We start from the raw sequence: 27,945 nt of genomic DNA on the forward strand, positions 1-27,945 counted from the left end.
GGAAACATGACTAGACACTGCAACAATCACTTCTTGTGCTTCAAACTTAAGTTTAAATATTGCTTTTTCAATATTGTTTTCTGAGTTCTATTCATTTCATTTTCTAGTAATGAATATAAATTTTCTCATATTTCTCTGACTGCAGCGTGTTTTTTACTTCTTATGGTGAAATAATAGTTCATTACATTCATATAAAATAATTTATTGAGCAATTCCAGAAGTGCAAGATACATCTTTAGGTAACAGTTCTTTTAACCCAAAAAAATGATATTAAAATATTTCTGAATTGGTCTTTTCACCCTGTCTTTAATCACTTTAGGAATATATGCCTGGCAGTGAATTGAATGGGTGAAAGCACTGATTTTGGGGATATTATTCCAAATTGAAGTCTGGAATTAGTAGACCAATTCATAGGGCACACTTTTTAAAAATGTACATGTATCTATTTATAAGTATGTATTATAATGTTTTTTTTCCAACCCCTAGATCATTGTTTCTTGTTTAATAGAAGCAGAAATGATGTGTGTATATGGGGAGGGGTATATTTTATATATAAACATTTGGGGAAAGGGTGTATTCATTACTTAGAAAATTAGTTAAATAGCTATAATGATTTCTCTTCCTTATCTGAAACTGTATTAAATCTTTATCATAGAACATTAAAAGGCAATTTCTTTATCATAAAGGGGGAAAAGAGCTGATATGAAAAGCTTCAAATCTCTTAGCTATAATTTAGAGAATGATCCATGTCAGAAAGTACAGCCTGTGCTCTGGTTAAAGAAATCACTTCAACGTGCTTATCATTATGTATGTGTACTTGCTAAAACTTATTATGTATAAGTGAACCATATATAAGTGTACTGCGATTCTGTCTGAAACAGCATTTCAAGATCCTTACCCACTGTGATATTAAAAATGCTATTACCTTTTACATTAAGTAAACAGGGAACAGGCTGTATAACAGCAAATCTTTCTCTGCACCCATTTAGAAATTACTCTTAATTCTTCACAGAAATAATTAATATGGGCATTAATTCTTATCATAGCTAAATCACTTTGAGAAATAAGTGAGGGAACTTATTCATGGGCACACAGAGAATACTTACCTTTCAAAGGTGAATGCATTATTCCTAACTGTATAGCATAACATCCACCAATTGTTTCTAAATGTTTGGATGGCCTGGTTCATTACTGACCTCCAATATGTGTATCCTTAGTCAAGGAACTACTTTTCAGTGGCACAGGTCAATCTCTTAATATCAGAATCATTCTAAACTGATCAGCTGCCAATCTGTACTGGTAGAGAAACTTTTCTTGGTATTAAAATTTTCCACATTGGTGAAATCACATTTTGTTTTTTTTTTTAAGAGCGTGTCCCAAATAATCTACTATTTCTACCATAAATTCAGTCATGGCATGACAATTTGTATTTCCAGTTATACATTTATATAGATGGTTCCACATCTTTTTGGCAAGATTAATATACTTTGAAGGCAAAGACTCTTTTTTATCCCTTTCCTATATTTTGTAACAATTAAAATAGTGTCTTAACAGTAAGAAGAGTATCAAATTAGCTCTGGAACAGACCTCAAAGGTTATTTAGTCTAATGCTTTTATTTTATATATGGAGAGTAATTGACTTGCTCAAGGTCTCAAAAACATTAAATCATGGAAACAGATTCTAAGCCCAGACCTCTGCCTCTCACACACTAGCACAAAGTATTAAATAAATATATTTGACAGACAGTATCCTCACTTTCAAAGTTAAAGTGGCTGAATTTGATACTGTAATGCCAAAGTTCACTTTTGGGGTGACCAGTTCCTACAATTGTCCTATTTCGTAATTCTGCCTTAAGGTTATGACTGTCCCCTCTTAATGGTTGAGATAAAGGTGTTATAGACATTCCTTAATGTCATTAGAATATCAGTAACCTCCATCTATTAGGTTATCCCCACTTAGGTCTCTGCATTATGTCATTGTTCTTGTTATTCCATAAAAGGCTTGCTGTCCCGATACTCCCGGCTAGACTCTTTGAGATGATAGTCTCAACTAACCCTGGGATCCATTGGTCCTAGTATTTCTCTCCATTTAATAAATTATTGAATTGGTCTCTAATCTCTGTCTTGCTCAGTTTCTTTTGGCATTACAATACAGGGATATTTCTCCCCTTCATTCTAGTTACTTAATAATATAAAAGCTCAAAAATGTAAAAATGTTCATCTATTGCAACATGTTAACTGCCATCAGTTAACTAAGAATCCAAAACTAAGAAATTTATTAGTTTCCAATAAATAAAAGCTAAAAGTCACCCTGCCTAGCGCTACTCAGAACATGAAAAGTCCAAATTTAATATGTCTGCTGAAATATGTAAATGGGGCGGGGAGTTGATTAAATAGCTGCTGAATATATTTAAGAAAATGTCTATGGATAAATATTTTCAATAGGATAATATTACTTTTTTCTGGTTTTTGTTAATATTGCATTATCCTGTATTTCATGTTTCTCTGTACATTTCATTAAATCTAAAATCATTTTAGTTGCCTCTACAAGACAAGCTTAGGAAAAGGAATTGTTAAAACCTGTTTTTTTCTGTATTGGGATGGTGTAAAAGGATACTTCGTTATATTCCTTAGGAGACTAAAGTGCTTCTTTTTTGAGATACTTACAAAGTTGCTCCTCTAAATTAAGTCTAGTTGTACCCTGAAGATTTATGAGCAACTTTTGTGATTTCTGTCTAAAAAATCAGGCTAAATTAGTCTGTCTCTCCAGAGGACCACACATATATTCTCTTTTCTCTCTCTCTCTCTCCTTCCCTCCCTCTCTTTGTCACACCCCCTTAGGTCCCTCCCCCCTCCCCCCCTTGTTAAGTCTGGGCTAGCTCCCTTGGGGCCTCAGCATCAGCCAGAGTCAGGATAAGTAAAAGTCCTTGGTCTTTAGGAGGAGAAGTGAAAGAAGCAGGCAAACTGCCACAAGCTTGCCAATGATGTATCCTGGATTCTGGAGTCCAAAGCCACCAACTTCTCTCCTCATCCTGCCTCAAAGTGAGTGTCTGGCCTCTGTCCTTCCACCCTCTAATCTTGCCTACGATTATCTTTACATCAAACATTGACCCAGCATCAACTGTAAGAAGAGCCATTTATCCAAACATATGCTAATAGAGTCATTGTCTCATATAGAATTAGGTAATTAGTGTTAAATGCTCTCTGCTTCAAGCACACCTTTTTCAGAGTTTTAGCCCTTTACATCCCCTCCTGAAATAAAGAATATATTTCATAGGAATGTTTTCCCCTAGAAGAACAAAAAATCAAAAATCAAAAAAACTCAAAATACAAAAATAATTCAAAGCTCTAGATTCATACCAATGATTGAAAACAAAAATCTCCATACTCATAGTTCTTTTCTGACAGGCTGTCCCTTTTCTTATAGAAATATTTGAATACTTCACTGAAACACTAGCTTCCAAATAACTCCCCAAAGAAACATGCTAAAGCACCAAAATATGTAGTAAAAAGAAATTTCAAATGCACTTTCACGGCAAAATCTTAGAACAGTTACAGAGAAATAATGAAAAGTAATTTTCACTACAAGCAACATCAAGTAATACCTTAAAACAAAAAAAATCTCAAGTGAATATAACCCATAAATGAAAATAGGTTTAAGTCATCAAGTATACTGAGGAGTAAAGCTGTTGACATAGAAGGAAGAGGGGAAAAAGTTTTCATGTTTCCAATAATACTGAAAACTATTTCAGAAGCAAACATTTTTTTCATGTAAGTTAGAAAAGAAAAAAATTAGAAACAAACAAAAACAAAACCTCAAAGAACTTTAAAATTAGCAAGAAAAAAACTGGATCGGATATAAGATCAGACTTATCATGATCCAAGAACTAGAGAATTTCATGAGTACATGAGAGAATTTAGTGAAAGGGAGTAATACTAATTTTTATAATTATAGCCTCTATTTCAAGGTATCTACCCAGTGGCATGAAGAAATAGACAAAGTTTGCTAGGGTATTTTATGCCTGACTCACATACCTTCAACTCAGGAGGCTGCAGGAATTTATTTGGTTCATTTTTGCTTAATTCAGAAGGGACTTAAAATTCTTTCTTGCCAGCAAAAAGACCAAAAAGAACAGTTTTCAATAAAGAAAAATTCTCCTACTTGAGCAAAGTGTCAAGGATCTTTTCTTATCTTTCTCAGAAGGAAAGACTATAAGGATGTTAGAAAGCCTATCCTTCCCTCTGCATTTCTGTACATTCTGGTGAAGGGTCAGCCCAGTTTGTTCTTCATGTGATTACAAATGGTGCTATATTGTGGCTCCTTGGCATATTGCTCCCACTGAGTGTGTGTTTTATCTTGTTTGTTTGCTTGTTTGTTTAAATATAAAGGTCCCATTTCATTTTGGTTCATTTTTCAGAGAAGTTCTAGCTGCTTGTTAGTGCACATAGTTCTCCATAGGACTTGGAGATACATGAGGCTTTCTTATAGCCTAAGTTTAATCCAGGGTATATCCATTTGTTTTGCAAAATGCACACTCATTATAAAATCTAAGTATGGAGCTGGGGGGGGGGAGGGGGGAAGGCATGGGGAGAAGGGAGAGAATCCAATTTGGTGGGCATGTTTGACAAATTAAACTCCTTTTGTATAAATATAAACATGTTAACAAACTCTAAAGAATTCTTCCTCACAAGACATTAATAAAAACAAACAAACAAACAAAAACCTAGCAGGATATGAAATTGTCCACTATTTATTGTCTGTTAAAAGAAGGGAAGTTTAACATAATTTTGTTGCTGGATAATGTCTTCATTTAGGGACAGCTATGTATGTGGCAGTATAAAATCCAGGGTCTGTAATCAGGAAGACTCACATTCATGAGTTCAAATTGGGCCTCAGATACTTACTGGCTATGTAACTCTAGCAAGTTGCTGACCCTCAGTTTGCCTCAGTTTCTTCATCTGTAAAATGAACTGGAAAAGGAAATGGCAAACCACTGCAATATCTCTGCCAAGAAAACCCCCAAAGAAATCACCAAGAAGTGGATTTAACTAAAAAAGCAACTGAAAGTCAAATATCTTCATGTATAACATGTATTCAGCTAGGTGGCACAATGGATAGAGTAGCAAGATACAACTTTCTGAATTCACATCTAGCCTGAGACACTAGCTGTGCAACTTTAACAACCCAATTTGCCTCAGTTTCCTCATCTATAAAAATGAACTGGAGAAGATAATAGCAAATAATCCCAGTAGCTTTGTCAAGAAACCCCTAAATGGGGTCACAAAGAATCAGACACAAGTGGAAAATAATTGAAACAACAACTTGGCATATACATACTTGGATCTGCCTTCTTTGGCTCTGTATCACTTCATAAATTTTTTAAAAATTTCTTGATATTCCTCAGTGTTTATGGCACTAATGAATACTCTGCATTCACATATAATATTTTATTAAGCAATTCTTGATTCTCGAACTAACTGTTCCCTAACTAGCTGTCATTACAAATAGCTCTATCACGAGTTTCCCTTTCACACTATCTTTCTCCTTTATTCCCTCCCGTCAATTCCTTTCTTCCCCATGTTCCTCATTTTCTTTCTCTTTTTCTCTTGCTTATGCCCCCATAGGTATATTAATCAAATGGTAGTATTGTTGTAAGAAACAAATAGGATAAATACCTTTGAGGCCTCACTGGTTCCCCCAATACTGAATTAGTATATAATTCAATACTTCTCCCTTAGCTTTATCTATCCATCTATCTATCTATCTATCTTTTTTTTTTTTTTTTTACTAAAAACTATCTTTACAGATTTGAGCAAAATGATATGCCAGAAATTTTTTCCACTTTAAAAAAGTTTTGTTCAGTAATTTTGAACTTTTAAAAAATTCACATTGGTAGTTTTGAAAAGAAATGGATTGTTACTTTTATTTTAACAATGTGATATTGAACAATTCCATATAACATTCTCTTAGAGATTGATGTCAATTCTATCAATTAATATCGATTTTGCCAGAGATAGCCAATAAAAAGACCTGGTTTTACTCCACGTCCTTATTTCATATTCTAACAGTTATTGTTAACCATGCAAAAACTTAAAAGTTTTATAAATTTTTAAATATATGTCCATATACATATATAAAAGATAAAAATCTATTCCCCTTTATTATTATTATTAGTTATCCTTTTTTCAAAATGTAAATTGTAGTTACTTAGTATTTAGTGTAATTTGAGAAAGATCATAGTCTGAACTGACTTTCCAATGTTTACCCTGTATAAGTTTTGTTCTTGGATTTAAAAAAACCATCAGAACTATACATAAATCATGCCCATGCAATCAATTTTAGTGAACTAGATTTCTATTCTTTTTAAAATGTGACATTAGTTATTTTTGATGATGGCTGATCTATAATTTTAGCTCTATAATAGCATTTATCTCTTCTTCCCAAATTCTTCATTATTTTTCTTGATGCTGTTAATTTTCTGTCTCTTCATGTGAATTTTGTTACTGTTATAAACAATTTTTTAAAATATCCATTGATGTTTAAATTTGAACATAGAGCTTAATTTAGCCAGCAATATCACCTTTACTACACTAATACAAACTAGTCATATAAGCTGAATATCTTCCAGTTATTTAGCTTATACTTTATTTTTTCTATAAAAACCTAAAACCCAATAATAATAATAATATTATGTATGTAGAAAACAAAGAAATGCCCTCTCTTTGTTCTGGCACATTCAGGTAACAAATTTATTTAAAATTTGTTTAAGTTTTATTTCTTTCTAGCATTTTCCCCATAAAACATGTTGATTATTCTTGTGGATTATTTTATATTCTACTATTTTATTACTTATTACCTTTCTTCTCAGAGGATTCTTTGGGATTTTCTAAGTAAACAAGATATATTTATTTCATGAGCTGTGATTTCATCAGGATAGGGAGATTCAGATGACATCCTTTTTACCAAAGAACATCAGCAACTGTTCTTACAACCTATACCTTAAGTGTAGTTTCCTGAGGTGAAATTGAAATGTTAAATCAAAAAATTCCTTAAGATCACATGGCCAGTATGTGTCAGAGATGGTTGTGGTCTCCTTGAAAACATATAATGCTCTGTTTCTACAGTTTTTCTAAAACAATATATTTTTGTCCCTTAACCAATTCTTATTTCCTGAATTTCTTTATCTTGATTGGTTGCTATAGTAACATTTCTGATAATTAGAATGAGAGGCAATATGATCCCAGTGGATGGGACACTGGACAAAGGTGGGCAGAACTGGGTTCAAATTCAGTACCAGATACTGATTAGTTGTGTAATTGGGCAATTTATTTAACCTCTATGTGCCTTACAACTATGAAATAACAGGATTAGCTTGGATGGCTACTAAGGTCCTATTCAAATTCTTACATATTATGAATAATGATGAGGGAGCATCCTAGCTTTAATCTTGAATTTAATGGGAAAGCTGCAAAAATTTCCCTTTATTAAAAAAAAGTGTTAGTTTACAAATTTAGATAATTTTCCCCATAAAAAAATTTCGTGTCAATGATTTTAATTCAACATAAATTTTAAAAGGTTACATCAAAATTATTTTTTTGTTTTGATTTACACCAAAATTATGGTTTTTTGTTTTGATTCCTATTATTAATGAATTTTCTTGATAGCAACAACTAATAGAACAGTGTAGCTGATAAGAAATTGACTCTGGCATTAGGAAGCCTGTGCTTCTGAAATATATTAGCTAAGTGATCCTGGCAAGTTACTTTACTTCTCAGTGTCTTAAGACAATTCTTTATGACTATAAATAGCAGAGCAGTCAGTTGCTGATCTGCATTGATATATCTATTTCTTTGTGAGAATTCACTAGATCAATGAAATAAGAAGTCTGGCTAAAAACAAAAACAAAAAAACAAACCCAAAAAAACTCCACCAAAAAAATCAAAACCAATATTTTCTTACCCTAGAACTATCCTTACATCCCTGATATGAATATAACTTGATCTTAACAAACAATTCCAATGATAAGTTATTGTGGGTTTTTAGATAGACTTTTATTACTATTGCATCAATACTCACTGGTGATAATGACTTAAAAGTTCCACCTCAGCTCTAAGATTTGGGTATTAAAATCATTATTGTCACACAGAAGGTAAACTGTGGTTATCTTTTTTGTTTCTGAAAAAGTTTTTTTAGTATAGATTTCACTTATTCACATCTTTGATAGAATTCATTTGCAAATTACTCAATAAGCATCAGTTAGGTGCTTACTATAATGTATCAGGAAATGTGGTAAGGAAAATACAAAACAAAGGTAAAAATAAAGAAAATAGTATAATGGAAAAGCTGTTTTGAAGGGAAGGCACTAGCAGAGAAAAGAGAATGGCGGGGAGAAGGCAGAGAGGAATGGCAACTGGGAGGTAATAGGGAGTTTAAGAGTGGTAGGAGAGGGAGAAGGGAGGAGGGATTGACATGGATATGCCAGTATTTTAGGAAAATAATTTTAGTATATAAGCAAAGAATGAAATGGAAAATGACTTGGAATAGTCTATTACAATCGTCTAAGTATGAAAAGTGATGAGAATTTGCACCTGTGTGTCACACAGGTGTCTGACACAGTGTCAGAACATATGGGGATATGAAAGTGTAACAAGATTTGACAACAGATTGGACAGGTAAGGTGAGGAAAAGTGAGGAGTTGAAAGTGACAGTCAATCACCTTGAGAGCCTAGTCCAGGGGTCCTCAAACTATGGCCCACGGGCCAGATTTGGCAGTTGAGGACGTTTATCCCCCTCACCCAGGGATATGAAGTTTCTTTATTTAAAGACCCACAAAACAAAGTTTTTGTTTTTACTATAATCTGGCCCTCCAACAGTCTGAGGGACAGTGAACTGGCCTAGCCAAAAGAAAGATGATGGTATTCAGGACAATAACAGTTAAGCTGGAAATAAGAGCTATTTAAACAGGTTGGATGCCTATGGAACATCTACTTTGAAATACCTATTAGGAAGTTGGAAGCAGAATTAGAGCTCAGAAGAGAGATTACAGTTAAAGATATTTATGTGTAAATGTATACAGACTACTCCCTTAAAACCCCTCTCCCATTTGTATATACAGATATCTGTATCCAACTCTACATAAAATAGATTATCTAGATCAATGACTCAACACTTTTACACATATGCATATATATATGTACACACATATGTATAGATACATATGGTAATTATCAGTATAGAGATAATAATCAAGCCCATGGGAATTACTGAGATAGAATACTAAGTGAAGCAGCATGGACGGAGAAAGAAGAAGGTAAAGGGCAGAACCTTGGGGGACAACCCTGATTAGTGGGTCTGACCTGGAAGAAGATCTAGAAAAGGATACTGGGAAATCGTGCAAGTAGAGGAACAAAAAGATGACAGTGTCTCAAAACTCCAAAGAGACAAAAGAATAAGAAGAAAGTGATTGATAATGTCAAAAAGTACAAAGAAGGCAAGGATGAAGACTGAGAAATAGCAATTATTAGATTTGATCAATAAGACATCACCAGTAATTTGGGAAATAGCTTCAGTTAAGAGAATAGGTTGGAAGTCAAGCTGCAAAGTAGTGAGAGTTAAAGGAAATACTTTGACTTTGTGGATGCTGGCTTTCACAAGTAGTTTATCTGAGAAGGGTAGGAAAGCTATAGTCCAAAAGCTATAGGGATAAAAGGATGAGTTGTTTTTTGTTTGTTTGTGTGCTTTATTTTTTAAAGGATGAAGGAAACATGGGTGTGTTTGATGGGAGGAAGGAAAATATAGAGAGAGTGAAGATTAATGAGAAAGCATTGGGGTGACAGTGGGATCAATCTATAGGGGAAAAGAAGAGAGAACAGATGGGGTCAAAAGAACATGTAGAGGTGTCAGCCTTGGTCCATGAGAAAGGACCATGTGAAATCAGTGGAGGAATGGAAGAAGTAGTGGGTAAAGATACCTGAGTGATGTCAGATTAAAAAGTGAGAAGGAAAAAAAAAGCTTTCAGCAAATGCTGTCAATTTTTTCAATATTGAAAAATCCTTAGCTGAGAGGGTGAGTGAAGAAGATGCAATAGGGTATTTTGGAAGGATGAAATGGTTCAAAGTAGTTGCTGAGGTAAGTGGAATATCAAATGAATAAGGAAATAAAAAATAACTGATTTGTTACAAGGAAGGCCTAATTAATATCATGTAACATATATCTGTATATCAGCAGGTTTTTATGATTTTCTCCAGCTCATTCAACTACATGTATGGGAGCAAAAAGCAAGAATGTGGGAATAATCCAAGGCTGAAGTCTGGCAAGCTGCGATCAGTGATAAGACAGAAGAATAAAGGATTTAAGAACAGATTAGTCAGTAGTATTCTAATAAGTGTTTAAAAACTAGCTCTCCAGGGAAGAAAAGAAATCTGTATTTATGACACACTTTTTGTTGTTATTGTTGTAGTTGTTTTTTTTTTACAATTATGTGATACTTTAATACTTAAAAATACTATTCTCCTTTTTTTAGGTTACACATGCATATTCATTTTAAAAATATTTCTAAGTCATATTGGGAGAGAAAAAACAGAACAAAAAGGAAAAAATAACAAGAAAAAAGCAAGAAAAGAAGAAAATTGAAAATAGATTGTATTAATCTACATTGTCTCCATAGTTCTCTCTCTGGATGTCAATGGTATTTTCCATCCAAAGTTTATTAGCATTGTTTTGGATCACTTAATTGCTGCGAATAACCAAATATGACACATTTTAAAGTTCAATCTGCATTTTCTCTATTACTTTCTTAAGCCTAGAAATCAAATGAAGTCTTTGTAGCATTTCTTGATTTCTAAGGTGTAATTCTCCCACTGAAATCAAGGGAGAAGAGTATAGCCAAAATAGAGATGACAATTTTCTAAAAAAACTTAAGACTTGAAGGAAATAGAAGCAAAAAGTACAAATAGGCTAAAGGTGAAATGAAAAATTATCAGATAAAGCTCATAAATACTGAAATAGACAAGTCTCATTATAATCATTGGTCATCTTATTTCAAGTAGCTGAAGTGGAGTACAGGAGTAAGCCATGGAGAAGGAGTAGATTAAAAAATTTGTAAATTAGGGTATTTAGGGAGTAACGCAACTCCAGGACTTTCATTCCAAGTCTAACTTAAATTCTCATTCTAAGATTAAGGTTATCTATTTACTCTCTTGGATTATTTGGGTATTTTATATTAAATATGTTATTTACATTTTCTTCAATTTTTTCTAGGGAACAAAAAAAATGTTTTCCTAAGTTCTTTCTTCTAGTCCATTTTTTTTTTCCAGGCACAGCTAAGTAGCACAGAGAATATAGAGATGGGCTTGGAGGTAAGGAGATCAGAGTTTAAATCTGGTCTCAGACACTTACCAGCTGTGTGACTCAGTGCAATTCACTTCTGTTTCCTCAGCTGTAAAATGCAGATAATAGCAGCATCTCATCAAATTAAATCTTATTTGAAATTTGCTTGGCATAATAACCTGGGACATTGGAAGTACTATATAAATGATCATTTTTTCAAACCCTTCCATTTTAGGAGCTCTTAAATTCATATTCCTGTTTTGTTTTGTTTTTTAATTTGTTCTACCCCTTCTGTTTCCATTTGGATTATACAGGTACTGTATTTTTTCTCTGTGTCTTTCTGTCATTCTCTCCTTATGAGGATTTTTTTCTCTACTGTCATTCATTCATTCATTAGAATTTTTTTTTGTCATTTTGAAGCAATAAAGGAAAACTACATTTAATCATGACTCTAGTAACCTTTCTATAGGTTAATATCTGAAAAACAAACAGTGACAATAAGATTTGATGAATAAAGAAGCAAATGTGGATATACATAACTTCACAATTCTGCAAACAGCTTTTGGCTAAAGCCGAATTCACTGTTTCCCCTGTTGTTTCCTTGATTGTTACAGTACTACCTTTGTTAGGAATTTAAGAGTAATAATATCATCTCAGTCATGACTCATTATATAGACAAGTTTCTTTCAAAGTGTATTTTTCAGGCAATCTAAATTTTGCCACACAGGAAATGTTAATTTTTAATCCTGTAGTTCAGTTTAGGTTTTTATTTAATATTTTGTATGATATTAATCTAGATTTCCAATCTGTTATGTTATAAAAAAAGCATAGATCCACCCCCCCCCAAAAAAAACCCTCAAGAAAAATAAAGTAAAAAAAAAGTATGCTTCAATCTGTATTAGACACAATCAGTTCTTTCTCTCACTATGGATAGCATTTTTAATCATAAGTCCTTAAGAGTTATCTTGGATCATTGTATTGTTGGGAATAGCAAAGTCACTCACAGCTGATCATATGTAATACTGCTATTGCTTTGTACACAGTACACTTCATTTTTCGTGAGCTCAAGAAAGTCTTTCCAGGTTTTTCTGAGAACACACCGCTCACCATTTAGTAAGAAATAGTATTCCATTATAATCACATAACACAATTTATTCAGCTATTTCTCAATTGATGAGCATCTTCTCAATTTCTAATTCTTTGACCCCAGAAAAGAGCTGCTATAAATGCTTTTGCAATCATAGGTCCTTTTTTCTTTCTTTTTTTAATCTCTTTTGGGATACATGTCTAGTAATGGTATTGTTAAACTAAAGAGTATGCATGATTTTATAGCCCTTTGGGCATAGTTCCAAATTGCTCTACAAAATCACTGAATCAGTTCACAAGTCCACCACTAATGCAATAATATCTTATATTTCCTCCAATATCTGTCATTTTCTTTTCTGACCTATTGGGCAATCTAACAAATATGAGTTAGTACTTCAGAATGGTTTTAATTAGCATTTCTCTGATTTTGGATAGGATTTTTCAACATAAGTCCTTTGGAGTTGTCTTGGATCTTTGTGTTGTTGAGAATAGTAAAGTCATTCACAGCTGATCATCTTTTAATATTGCTGGTATTTTGTGCACAGTACAATACAAAGCATAATTTTTCATATGGTTCCATCTGAAAACTGTTCATTTTTAAAAATCATTTATCAATTGGGGAATGGCTTTTTTATAAATTTGACTCAGTTCCCTATATGTTTGAAAAAATGAGACATTAGAGAAACTGGCTACAAAATTCTTTTCGGAATAACCATTACTAACTGTATTCCCCAATCTGTCCCCCATCCCATTTTATTCTATTCTCTCTTTCCTTTTGTCATGTTTTTCCTCAAAAGTGCTTTGCTTCTGACTATACTCTCTCCCATTTCTGATTGCTCTTAAGCATAAGTTTTAATGAGCTTTTGGATATTTAGGCCACAATAATTAAAGTACAGGAAAGATCTATACTCTAGGACAAGACTTAGACAATCTTTCATACCACCTCACAACCAGCTGAGTTTACATGTAAATTATCTAGCCTTTGCTTTGTATGTCTTACCTTAGCTCCTTCCAAAGGCAAATCGTGGCGTCTGTGTTTTCTCATAAGTACTTGATCAGAGCCTATCCTGTGCCTTCCGTTTATGTTTGAACTTGCAGTGAGTCCAGGTTTAGGTGAGCCATCCCCCAAGATTCGACATCCTAGCAATGGATTTGTCCCCAACACATCCCTGGGGCACCAGGCTTCAAGAGGCATGGGTTGGTCTCTGGAAGGTACACCTTCCAGATGATGGAAATGTCTACTTAATCTGTTGTCAGGTGGGATGGGAGGTGGTCTTTCAGGTGGAGGTGGTGGAGGATCTCTTAAGGGAGGTGGAGGTGCCGGCAGAGGTTTGTCTTGCTTTCTCACCATGCATGGAGAAGACTGCATACACATGGGGGAGAAAAAAAAATAGGGCTGCATTATGTTAAAAGTTTTTAAACATTTATCTTATTAAATTTCATTTACTTGCCTTTTTCTGGTTAAAAAGCCTATTATTTTTGTGAGCTACTTAATAAGATCAAAGTGGAGAATATTATATTTTTATGCCATCTGTCAACATATTCCCTTAATCACAAATTCAACAACATTGGAAGCTAAATGAGAGAAGCCTAATGCTATATTTCATTGTAGCAGTTTTGGTGGTAGCAGTAAAATTCAGTATTTGAATTTAATGTTCATGGTTTTAAAAATTTTAAAAAGGACAAATAAAAATGTCCTAAGCAATGGTTTTGAATGATTAACACTAAAATAATCTAACAAAAATCATCTTTTTGCATAGTTCTGTAATTTAGCAGATTATGAGGAAAGACTTCATTTGAAACACTTGAAAACAATATTTGAAAAAAAGTTAAGCAAGTGTGCTCTCAGTGCATTGGAGGTTCTTTTATTATGCAAAATCTATGTAGTATATAATCTTTCAGAAACATTAGAATTTTAAAATTTTTATTTTAATCATTATAATACAGTTCCACAGTAAGACACCTATGTTTTGGTTCTTTTGTCTCATCACTGAAAGATCAAGAACTTGAAAGTCTGATGGAATTATACACACTTTAAAGCAAATTTTTTGCAGAGCACACAGGCATTCTATGTGCAGTTCCAAAAAGAAAATGAGTCTGATTCTCTTAGAGGAAACATGATTATTCTGCTAAATGAGCCCTCATGCCTGCAAGTGATCTTTAATTTTATGAAGTTGATCTGATCTAGAAGAAAACTCATGTTTTTAAATATAAGAGACCCTAGAGTTAAAAAAAAAAAAAAAAAAAAAAGGAATCTAATATGTGTATGCATCTGGCTAAAAATTACTAATGACTTTTAATGTTATCTAAAAACAAAACTATCAAGTAAGAGAAAGTAAAAAGTACTAGAAATGATGTCTGGGCCTAAGTTTAAATTTAAATAAATGTATGTTATCAAAGATTGCTTCATAAAAACTTAAATGATTATTTTATCACTAAATTTAAGAAAACAAAATTCATAATATAATCTACTTTGTGGGTTTCATTAAATGACATGAATTTAATATAAAATTAGTAAAACTATCATTGCTGGTATGTATTTATGATATAAGTAATTCTTTTGGTTAATTCAATCACATATAAAAGCTACATATAATGTAAGTCATCTTGAAACCCAAAATCTGTTATACTTTAAGCCTTTATGCAAATATGCCACCACAATTTTCCTGTTGTGACACAATGAAAATGAGTTTAAAATATCACTGGATAATAGCATGTAATTTATTTTAATGCATATAATGACCTTTTAAATTAATTTTACAGAATAACTTTAGCAATAAATGCTCTGACATTTATTTTTGCAAATCAAAGGATAATTATAGGGACTTCCCTTCTGAAGAAAATGTAACTTCTATGACTTATCAAAATTCAAAATAATATTAGGAATCAGATTCTGTTTATCTAACAAAATATGAGGACAGGATACGGAATAAGAGTTTTTAAAATTAAAACTTATTATCATAAAATAATAATTATGTTACAAATGGATATTTTAATGAAAACTTATTTACCTTTGGTGAACCAGTTGGGCTGCCACAGGGAGAACGAACTACACCTTTCTGAATGAGATCCAGGCGGGGAGGTACTGGTGGAAGGCTAAGATGTGGTATCTGAAGAGGATCTGGAAGTGGCTTTCGTCTTTGTGCAAGAGGAGAAGATCCAGGTGATGTTACTGGAGAATTCTGTCTTTCATTGCACTGTGAAAAAAAACCAGAATGAGACCATTCATTTACCTCACCTATGAAGTGCATGATTCTTGAGTAACTAAAAAAAAAATTGATCTTGGTGACAAAAACTGCTTTGTCTATCAGTTAAAACAGTTCCTTTTGGTTAATGCTTAATGAGGATACTGTCCATCAAAGGCACTGTTATTTAAAGAACATATTGCTACTTGAGATCCAGATTATATAAAGAAAGTGTAAAGAAATTACATATATACATATATATATATAATGTACACATACATATATGCATATACAAACATATCAGAAAATATTTAAAAGTCTTAAATTGTCTGGAATTCTTTTCTATCAATATTTTTTATTTATATTGCAAAGTTTTTTCTCTTTTGTCCTTTCCTTTTTTTCATACTAAAGAAGTACAAAAAGAGGGAAGGAAAATATTCAGTAAAATTTATGCAATTCTTTAAAGCTAATATATTAAATAAGGAAAAACAATTTGTGCTCTCTAGTGAAGATTAGGCAAATATTTCAAATTACAAGATTTTTTATTTGTTGATTTTACATTAAAATCAATTTTTGGACTCATCCTTACAATCATGCTGTTTTCTTGTACAATGTTCTGGTTTTGTTTGTTTTGCACTGTAGCAACTCATACAAGTCTTTCCAGGTTTTTCTGAAACCATGCCCTTAGACATTTCTTAAAACACAATAGTATTCCATCACAATCATATACTACCATTGTTCATTCCCCAATTCATGGACATCTCCTCAATTTTAAATTCTTTGCCACCACAAAAAAGAATGGTTTTAATATTTTTGTACAGATGGGTTCTTTTCCTTTTTCTTTTATCTCTGAGATACAGTAGCATACAACATTTTTATTAAAGTCATGTGAAGCATGGTAATTAGTGAATTCTTCTCTAATAAGATAATTGGGGCCAGCAGCTGACAATTTAATTCTAGCTTTTATAATGTTTATTAAAGACTCAATTTTTGCATCAACATAGTTTGTTTTTAAAATCTGAAACATATGGTATAGTGAGAATTTGTATGTATTTAAATTCTTATTTAGGTATCCTATATATTTATTTTTCAACTTCTGATTTAAAAGTTCTAGCAGTTAAACAGAAGCACAAAGATCTCTCCTCAGAAAACATTATCAGACATAGGCTTCAAACATCTCACTGCATGCTGAATTGTCAAAACCTTGTGTTCTTGTGCAAACTAATGTCAGAAACAAAACAAAACAAAGTAATTGAAGCACAGTGAAATTTACTTTACATTTTTAAGTACTTTTTACTAAATGCAGACTGGCAACAATTCTATAACTGAGATGCTTAGAAAATTTCTTGATTATGTTTTTAGTGAAATTAATGTATGAAGACTACTGGTAATTCTTAGTTGAAGAAGGGAATAAAATGATAAATATAGTCATAATTCTAATGTAAAAGGAGTCTTTGTATTTATCATACAGGGAAGTTTCCATGAAGAAGGGTGAGGGAATTATTGGAGTACAAAAATCATTTATCATAAAGAAGGTAAAATTCTGTGACAGAGGGAAGACACATAACTGTTGAGGTAAACCAAAGCTATTTCAAGAGTACTTTATTGACTTTTTTGAAGCAATGTTATCTTACAGTGTGTGCCCAAAGTTTTGTGTCCAAATGTTAAAAAAGGATTACTCAGTAGCTAATAGCGTCCTATTTTGCAGAGCAATTGTCAATGCACAATTGATTATTAGAATTTGAGACAAGGGTTGTAATACATTAAGCTCATCTTTTAACAACTGTCAGATTCTCAGCCACTGTCCTAATCAAATATTTCTTCAAAACAAACATTCAAAAAAAAAAAAAAAGATTGAGGAGTTGAAGGAAAAAATAAAACAAAACAGAAGTGAATGTTTAGCATGGTTGTTGCTCCAAAGAAATCAGGATCACTAAATGTCCCTTGAGGCATTTTTAAGGACATAATAAAGATCTCATTTTTATTTAACTATCGTAATCAAATGCTAATTTTCTGAACTAAACTGGTTAACAAATTAAATTTAAATGACATTTATAAACCCTTTGGTTTCAATGATGTTTTAGGGCATCTTAATTCATCAATAGAGAAAGAGAGAAATATGGCTTGGTTCACACTGCATGTATTAAAAGAGAATTTTTTTTTAATCAATAAAATTATCAAAGAAAGTTCCCTACTTCAATTTTTCTGGAAAAAAACACTTTTTAACTAGAATGATGTTGACCAAAATCTTTCAGTAAAAATGGGATTTTACAGTACCTGGGCATAGCCAAATATACCTTTCATTTCTATTCTTTTCTCATGTATTCATTTTCCCTTCTCTGATTCTCCTTTCCCTCCATGGCTTCTTTTTTAGGTTTCCTTTAACCTGTCAATGGCACACAGGGAACAACAACTTGGCTTTCTAGTGGTACTAAGGACTAATGGAGGCTGCTGACATTTGCTTGTCCTTCTGTGTTCAGAACTCTTATTTTCCCTTGCTGATATATCAGTCTTTGCTGATGGGAAATCTGGCTATGAGCAAGAAACTCATTATAAAAATATTCGGTAAGAATCAATTGCTAAGAATGAACAGGATCTTTGAGATCCTAGTCAGTCACCATCAAATTCAACACCTTCCTTTTATAGCTGGGAAAATTAACATAAAGATTCTAAGTTTTCTGCTAGGACTAGTCAGTTCGCCTGATTTCTACCAAAAAATTAACAGCTAGTTTAGAAAGGACCATTTACTGAATCAAATTCACATAATTATACCAAATTCCTCACATTCTAAATAATAGGCTGAAATAATTTGTGAAACAGTTTATTAATATAACACAAGGTCCAACTATGAAAATTCTTGGGTCAGAGTTCCAAGAAACCCTTATGATGCACTAGGATCACTTAACTCCAAGACCAGCAGGCCCCTTCAGCTTTGTACATATAATTGGAACCAGGGCTTATACTTAGTACAATTCATTGTTTTCACAGAAGTTATTATGTACTATTCTCTGAAGCACTAATTCAATTTGAAGTATTACAATAGCTGGAAGTGGATTTAAAACAGTAATTTTATGGAGGGCGTACTAGTTTAGGAAAGAGAAAATAGGCTTTATTTGTTGCGTCAATGAAATTCATTGTCTGTAGCTTATTATTTTTTTTCCAGATTCTTTATACACTGCAATTAAATTTTCAAGAAAAAGATAAATAACCAAATACTGCCTTACAGACACTAATGCAAGTTTTTTTTTTTTTAACAAAATCTGTAGTTATTCATACCAATAATTATACAACTATGGTAAAAAAATTATCCACTACTATTAACTGGTTGTGAAATTCATATTCAGTGACAATTTACATGAACATTTTAAAATAATTTTGAAATAAGATACCCCAGTGAAGTCAACAGAATTCATTGTTTAAAGTGCATGACTACATTTCAAACAAAAAAAACTAAAACTAAACAAAACCTAAAAAAGCAACTGATAGTTTATAATGGACAAAGAACCTGACTTTGACACAGGAAGATCTGACAATCAAGACACTTATTACTGGTTTGATCATGGACAAATTATTTAATTTTGTCCTTGTTTATAAAATGTCATATTATAATATACAAAAGAATCATTTTTATATCAGAATTATTAAGACTTTGGAAGATTCTACATATTATTTTGGAAAGTCAGATATAGATTTACCAGCTTGATTAGTAACAAAAAAAAAATTGTCTCTTTTTTGTGTGAAATGAAACAAGAGAGCAAGGGGAGGAAAGAGAAAGGAAAATATTCATATATTTTAGATTTGAATTTGTTTAGCATTAAGTTAGAGAAACATAGATTTTTTTTCATTGTCTCTTTTTAAGAAAAAGCCAAAATAAATATATTCAGTAGATTCAAATTGAGAAGTCAAAAGAATAACTCAATTCCTTTTTGCTAGTTCATAGGTCCAGATTCATAACTAAGAAGCCCGAATATATATAGAATTTTGTTGTTATCCCTTTCCAACTCACCTATACTTGACTAATTAGTATGCTACTAACTAAATTTGACTCTTTAAACTCCTAAGATCATATACTTCAATCATGTCTTCACAAATATTCTGGACTCCCATATCTTCCAATACATTTAAGGAAATCCTAGAGGCAATTAGTTGACATCGTAGATAGAGTATTGCTTCCAAATTCAGGAATATCTGAATTTAATTTAGGGATCAGCTATTTACTACTAATTCTGTGACCATGGGCAAGTAACAACCCCTGTCTGACTCAGTTTCTCCACTATAAAAATGGGGATAATCATAATAATATCCAGCAATATTGTGTGGATCAAATGAGATAAAATTTGTAAAACAGCACAATGATTGACATATGACAGACACCTAATAAGCTTTCCTTTCTTACCTCCCTCCTTCCTTCCTTTTTTCTTTCCTCCTTCCTTCCTCCCTTTTCCCCCTTCTTTTCTTTCTCCATTTCTTATTCCTTTCTCAATTCTAAGCCTTTCTCAATATCTAGGCCACTGAATGTTGCTAACATTAAGTTAGAACTGACTTAACCCACTAAAAACTTGTGAGTCTTAACCCTTCCTGGGGCAATTTTGATTTTTTAATATGCTTCATTCTAAATTCTGTATCTTCTGTACAAAACTGGGAGATCATAGCCTTGGAACAGGAAGAAACTTAGTCGTTATCTATTGTGTTTCCTTTTAAGTAATCAAAGCATGGTTTAGAGCAATTTTAATTTTTGCTTAAATTTACAAAATAAAATGGCAGAATCAGGATTTAAACCCAGGTCTTTTGACTTTAAAGTTAGGGTTCTTTCCATTCATCACACTAAATGTCTTCCTCCAAATAAACATTACATTGTTTTAAAAATAAGAATAAATAAAAATTACCAAAATTTCTTGCAATCTGAATTGCTTATAGAGGCATCGATGAAATAACAACCTCATAAAGCAGAGTAGGAATCCAAAACAAAAGTGACTGATAATACTAAAATTATATTCAAATTCTATTCTCACATAAATATATAACAAAAGCCACCAAAAGAATACCTGAAGAACTACAATACACTTGGAAACACATTTTTTTATGGACTGGGGAAAAATTAGCTCTTTTATTTTCTCTAACTGAAAACCACCAGGAAGTAATTGAAGTGCCAGTCAAATAGTGGTGCATGTTTGAGAAATAAGTGATTATTCTGTTTCATCAGTTCATGCCCATGCCATATTTATTTTTCCCCAAGTAATGACTACAGAATTCTGTCTAACTTCCATTTTATAGAATAGAAAGAAAAGATTGAACTGACTTGCCAGTGGTCACGCATCAGGTAATGAGCAGGAAAATCAGGATTCAACCTCATGTCCTTTTACTTTTACTTCAGGGCTCTTTGTCACATAAAGTATAACCTTCCCTCACAAAATTTTCATTGTACCTATTCTCTCCACTTGGCTGTCTGCTGAATTCCATCCATCTTGCAAAGTTCAACTCAAGGTCCTCTCTTTTGCAGGAAGTCTTTTCCCAATTCCCACTGATTTGATTAAAAAAAAGAAAAACAAAAAACTTCTATGCATGGATTTCCCAAAGCACTATGCACCTTTCTAGTGCACTTAAGTAATATTATCTATTATATGAGTTATTTGCATTCATGCCTGCATGTTCTCTCAAGAAAGGATGTGAGTCTTATCTAAAGTTTTTATTTCCCTCAAGGCTGTGCAGAGAAGCTTTTTTTTTTTTTTGGGGGGGGGATACTTAGTAAATGTTTATTGATATATATTTTTTTTAATCACACTTTATCCAGATAAAGAAACAACAACTCTGGGAAAAAGATTTGGAGGACTATAAAGATGGCACTAGTACTAACCAATGAAAAAAAGTTGGATTTGTGTTCTTATTTTTTACCATATCATTCAACTGAAATGTCTCTCTCTCCAGTCACCAGTGAAAAACTTAACAGTTTTTGTCAGTCTTCATCTTTTTAAATATCTCTCTGCAGTATTAAACACTGTTCACATATTCTGAAAAGGTTTTCCTCTAAGAGTTTTAATACAAACTCTCTTGGTTCTCTCATAGTTTGAATGGTCTTTCTCAATCTTTTTTTTTTTTTTGCTGGATTATCTCTCATGTTAGACTAATTAACAATAAGTATGTACAAAACAAGTACTAAGACTTGTTGTCTTTTTTGCCTACACTTCCTCATTTGGAAGTCTCACCAGTTCCTGCGGGCTAAATCATCTCTATATAGATGACCGCCAAACGTAGAAATCGTGAACTAATTTCTCTGCTAGTTATGAGATGTTAAGAAATAAATGTTCTATAGCTACCTTAAGCCCAACATGTCTACCATCCCAAAATAGTACCAACCACAACCAAATCACTTTGTTTACAAAACTTCACTTTTTATAGTTAAAAGCATTACTACCCTTCCAGTAATTCAGGTTCAACAACTCAATGTCATTCTCACCTCCTCAATCTCACTCACATATATCCATTTGCTACCATCCTTTAGAGCCAAGATCAAATGCTACCTCCATTCTAGGAAATCTATACTGATTTCTGCAACTGTATCCCCTTCCATCTAAATACCTTTCATTTAATAAAAATTTATTATTAATTAAACTGGCTTACTATGGAGATACCATATTCCATCTTATGCTGTAGATATCTATTTGTATGTCTCAAATTCCCTATTAGGCCATAAAGAGTTTTTTGTTTTTGTTTTCTGAGGCAATTGGGGTTAAGTGAATTGCCCAAGGTCACAAAGCTAGGAAGTCTTTTAAGTATCTGAGGCCACATTTGAACTCAAGTCCTCCTGACTTCAGGACTGGTGCTCTATCTACTGTGCCCACTAGCTGCCCCAACCATAAAGTTTTTAAAGACAAATTGTCTTAATTATTTATATCCTTAGAGCATCCTCAAGGACACAGATAAAGAAGAACCAGTAGGTAAAGCTTTATATAATAGTTAAGAGAGATGACATGTTATAGTTAGCAGAGGGTTAGTCTTAAGGGTTTAAGTGCTGACTCTAACAGGTACTTTACTATGTGATAATGAGCAAGTCACGCTCAGTACTCTAAGCAAATCACTAAGACCATAAGTTATAGTCATATTGATGATTTGCATCATTGGTGAGAATTTAATTCCCAAGAAAAACATTGTCATAGCTCTAGAACCTTCCCATATTTCTACCCTGGAAAGTACTTCAAATTTGTGAAATACTTTCCTTACAGTCTTCTGAATTAGACTATAATTATAATCTCCTCATTTCATGTACAAGGAAGTAGGTTAAGAGAAGAAACAGAACTTGCCCAAAGCCACATAGTTATTAAGTGGCAGAATTTCCACTGTGACTCAATTATGTAATTCAATGCATACACATTTTTAGACTTCAGCTTAGAGCAAGTAAAAATCTTACTTGAGATGCTAAATGATTATGGTGGTTAAGGAGTTTACAGATAGGGTTTGGTGAAATTCTAAAATAAATTAATGCATGGTACTCAACAGTTAAATTAGATGACAACAAAAACTAATTATAAATAGCAGGTAAAGTCTCTTGGAACATGACGTATTTAGGATAATCATATCTGGAATGACTGTAATAAAACTTTTTCTCTACATTTGAGAGGTGGAAGGGGGTTAGCAGTATAAGAAAACTATTAATCAAAGTTTAAATGTTATATTCATTTGAATTATCTATTCTTACTTTAATGAGTATTTCTTTTTTTCTCTGAAAAGCTTTCTTAAATTCTTTTAAGATGAAAATGACAAAACTTTGGTGAGAAGCTACCAATATTTCTGTCTATGGAGATTATTATGAGAGAATATAAAATTTCATCTTATTAGCAAATGAAGATTATCATAAAAATTATGGAATTAGGACTTTTCCAAGGCAATAGTTGTTAACTTCTTTTTCCTTATTAGCTAAAATATACTTTCATTTTAGGTGATGCATATCATACAATAATGGCCTCAGGATTATTTCTTACAGATACAGTTTTCATCTTCATTCAAGAAAACCAGCCATTGACAATGATGAAAATTCTACCAATAAATTTTTAAGACTAAAGGACTATTTCCTTTTAACCTGGTATCATCATTGGTCACCTCTGTCCTGCCAATGAATTCGAATTTAATTTTCTTAGCCGAAGAATAGAATTATTGGGTAAATAAAATATAGTATATTCAAAATTCAAATATAAACTACTTATGAATAATTTGTAACATAGGTCATATTTTCATGATTTTCATCATGTGATATTAAGAGAGCTAACTATATTGAATGAGTTTTGGTGGGCAAAGTGAAAGCATTTCAAACTGGGAAGGGATGAGGAAACTGGAATCAGGGAAAGCTTCACAGTTTTAAAGAAAAGATTTTCAAAAGGTCTAAATGGAGATAGGAAGAAGAGAAAGGCTGGCTCAATCTAGGTATGAGGAAGAGCTTGAGCAAAGGGATGGAGATGTGAAGAGGAAAGTGAGAACCATTAGTAAGCAGTACAATGTAGCTAAAATGTTCAGAATGTAAGACAAGAGATCTTATTTTATTCTACTAAGAGATGAGTGCTTTTAATTCACTTATTAATATGAGAAAAACTACAAAGATCATGCTGTTAAAAACTTTAGTTGTCTCTTTTTTCCTGGCAATATGGAGTCTTCCTAGGTTATCATAATGATTCACATTTATATGGTCCTTTAAGATTTATAAAATACTTTCTTTCCAGAAGCATGAAGAAAAAGGTAGTACAACTGTTAACACTCACTAACGATGAGGGAATAAAGGCACACAGACATTAAATGACTTGTCCCTGGTCACAAAGATAATAAACAGAAAAGGTAGATGCTGAATCCAAGCCTCCAAACTATAGCCCTTTTGCCTACATCTCATTATCTTCGGGAAAAAAAAAAAAAAAAAAAAAAAAAAAAGGAGATTAGGACGGAGAAGTAAGGTATGGCAAATGCAGAGGCAGCAAAATCATCAACTCTAAAGTATTTAGTACAGAGACACACGGTATTCTATATATTATACCACTTGAAGGCATTACTGCATGCTCAGGATAATAATTAATGATCATAATTATGACTAAGCATAAAGATTAAATTATGGTTCTCATGCATGCACTAAGACATGTAAGATTTTCACAAGTTTTATCTCAAAATTTCCTGCACATTATAAAAGGCTTTGAAATTCAAGATGAATTTAAAGTAACACTAGAAAGCACATAAGTAAACAGTACAATAATTTTCCTCCTGAGGCAATTGGGGTTAAGTGATTTGCCCAGGGTCACACAGTTAGGACGTGTTAAATGTCTGAGGCCAGATGTGAACTCAGGTCCTCCTGACTTCAGAGCTGGTGCTCTATCCACTGCATCCCCGAGCTGCCCCATAAATAAAATTTTTCAAAGGCAAATAGAAGCAAGACAATGTTAATTTCCCCATGTAAGAGTTCTGGTAAAACTAGTGGGCAAAAAATTTCTCAAAGATGTTTGTTCTGTTAAGTGGTTTGGATTTCATTTACGTCTTAGCCAAAGACAGAATATCAGCAGGAAACCTTTTAAAATGAATGTGTGTGAAGTCAGAAAGAGTAATGTAATCTAACAAATTACTAGCACTAGTTTTGGCACTATCCCAGACTTTTCTTGAAGTCCTCCACTGACACACTAAACAGCATCGAGCCCCAATTAGCTTGTGAATCCTGACAGCTCCAGAACACATATGGTTATATGATTTCTTGGAAAGACTCTATATCATCCTCCAATTATAAAAGTAGTAACACAGCTTTTTTCCAGAAAAGCAATCCATTTGGGCTACAATACAGCTATATATTGCATTTATTTAACTATATATTACATGAAAGCTGCTTTACTCTCAATTTAGAAATTTTAAAAAAAACAAATTCTGTTTTTAATTTTATGCCCTGAATACTGTGATGGTAATGGAAATGAACTCCATAAATGAAGTCTAAAGAGTTCTATCATATAACACCCAAGGCATGATGATGGCATTAAAAATATGGAGAAAACAATATGCTTGCAATAGGAAGGCATATTTTTATTGCAAATGGAAAATGCTGATCATGACAGAGGAAGAAGATGAGAAGAATAGTAGAAATGACAGGTGAAAAAATTTGAACAGTCTGAGTAAATGATGAAGACAAATCATTGGAAGGAATGAGAGAATGAGACATTTTTAAAAATGAAGACACAGAATGAGTCACAAATCAGAGAGTATGATGTTATAGATTGGAGAAATCTCATGCCAAAAAATGAGTACCTGATGTATGTGTATCACCTCTGCTATGAGATTGAGCTGAACAAAAAGAATATGATGATTCAGTAAAGAGAGTAATGGCCTTTTGCTTATACAGTGAGGCAGGAAGGTAAAACAGAATCTTAGCTAGTGACTCTCGAGATCTAAATCCTAGCAACCATTTGTGTTACCTTGATGAATTTTTGATTCTCAATGTCAATGTATCCAACAGTTGAAAGAAAACATTATGGGCATAACTAGATAATAAGCATGATAAGATATGGATAGCAAACAACCATCTCTCTTGCCCTCTCTATCCCTCCCTTTTGCCTTCCTACCTGCCTGTCTTTGTCTTCCTTCCTGTCTTCATCTTCCTTCCTCCCTCCCTCTCCCTCTTCTTCTCCCTCTCCCTCTCTTTCTCCCCCCCCCCTTTCTCTCTTTCTCACACATACACACACACACACAATATCCCTTTCCCCTACTTTATTCTAGGTCAAAAATAATTACACTAATTATTAAGTGAGTCACTTCTTTAATAACTAACCAGTCCAGTAATAGATTTTCATTCATAATTTACAATATAAGACTTTGAAAGAATGATTCTTACAGAAAATAAGTACAAATTTGAATTTCCTAAGTCCCACTTGAAAGCTTGTTTGTACTGCTATAGATATCCAGAGAAGAAATAAAGCTTTTTTTTTTTGGCTGGACTGCCAATCATTAAATACCACCATAATTGCTAAAAAATCACAACTGTGGAGAGATACATTAGACATATAAGATTGTTGAATGTTTTTAAAAATAGCATATATAAGAAATGGTATAAGGTATATCATCCAAGAATAGTCAGAAAACAGGATGGCTAAGTGATACAATGGTTCCTTAGAAATTATAAGTCCTATAACAAGGTCTACAATACACTGACTAGATCTTCTGTGAATTTAAAGGAGGAAATGGAAACAAAATACAATAAGAAAAAAAATATTGGCCAGTTCAATATACCAAAGAAGAAAGGGCCAGTGTTAATGAAAACACAATACTCCTTGGGTCATCAAGGACACATATGACCAAATAAAATGGGTCATTCATGTAAAGTTTAAAAAAAAAAAAAGAATTACCTGATGGATAGCAAAGTGCTATGTTGGTATCTAAAAAAAAAAACAAAACAAAACGACAAATGATATAGAAGATGGCCCCAACTGTATTAGGTAGATCCCCTATGGAGGTTCTAATATGAACAAAAATACTTAATGAGAGGGAAATGGTTGTATTTTGCACCAGTGGAAGGAATTAACTATATTTATTATATCATAGATAGAAAATACCAGAGTAAAGGGAAACTCATTAAATAGTCTAGCTCAATGAAAAAATAAAAAACAAATACTCAAGAGTCAATTCAAGTAGACTAAATCTGCTTTAGAAATCCAATTCATCAAACATTTATCAAGTATCTCTATATGATCAGAACTGTGCTAAAATATGTGGGAAGTTAAAAAAATATAAAAGTCCCTGTCATCATTAAACCTACAATCTACAAGAGGGAGACTGGCACATGAATCAGACACAGATAATATAAAACTGAACACTTAACTGAGTGGCAGAGATATTAATTATTAAAATACTGAATATGAAAATAAATATCTAAAATTTAAAGTTATAGGTAATACAAACAAGTTATTCAGCTTAGCTTGGGTTATTTAGGGAAACCATTAATTAATTAGTTATTGGAAGAATTAGTCATTACTAGAAAAGAGGAGTTAATTCAAAGGGGTTTTGGAAAAAAATCATGGATTCCTATCCTTTGGAATTAGAGAAACTATATCAGAGAATTCTTTAGGGAAGAGTTCTAGTATACAAACTCAAAAAAACTCAAAAAACAAACAGAGAACAGTGACAGAAAAAAAGCGTAGATAGCTGGAGAAGTCAGTCTAATAAGAATATAACAAGTTAATGGCAGTCAATAGAATCGGAGAGCCCATAAAAGCAGCAATCAGACATATAACATAAAGTCAATGTTATAGAGAAAAGTAAATACAACCCCCCAAAAATTATGAAATGTTCTATTTTTTTAAAACTCAGATTCAGCAAACTAATTAAGTGAATATACATTTC

General features: G+C 32.6%; 1 protein-coding gene across 5 annotated transcripts in view; it reads right to left on the reverse strand.

Moving 5' to 3' along the window:
* The window catches only part of CBLB (Cbl proto-oncogene B), a 217,524-nt gene that overhangs the window by 55,099 nt on the left and 134,480 nt on the right, over window positions 1–27,945 (reverse strand). For all 5 annotated transcript variants that reach the window (XM_012544469.3, XM_023498954.2, XM_023498952.2 and 2 more), the window contains exons 11-12: window positions 15,427–15,612; window positions 13,416–13,778 (exon numbers count right to left, since the gene is read on the reverse strand). In XM_012544469.3, coding sequence (XP_012399923.1) covers window positions 13,416–13,778; window positions 15,427–15,612 — 549 coding nt within the window. The remainder of the gene's footprint in view (window positions 1–13,415; window positions 13,779–15,426; window positions 15,613–27,945) is intronic.

The sequence above is a fragment of the Sarcophilus harrisii genome, chromosome 3 (assembly GCF_902635505.1).
Source record: "Sarcophilus harrisii chromosome 3, mSarHar1.11, whole genome shotgun sequence".
In the NCBI taxonomy this organism is placed as follows: Eukaryota; Metazoa; Chordata; class Mammalia; order Dasyuromorphia; family Dasyuridae; genus Sarcophilus; species Sarcophilus harrisii.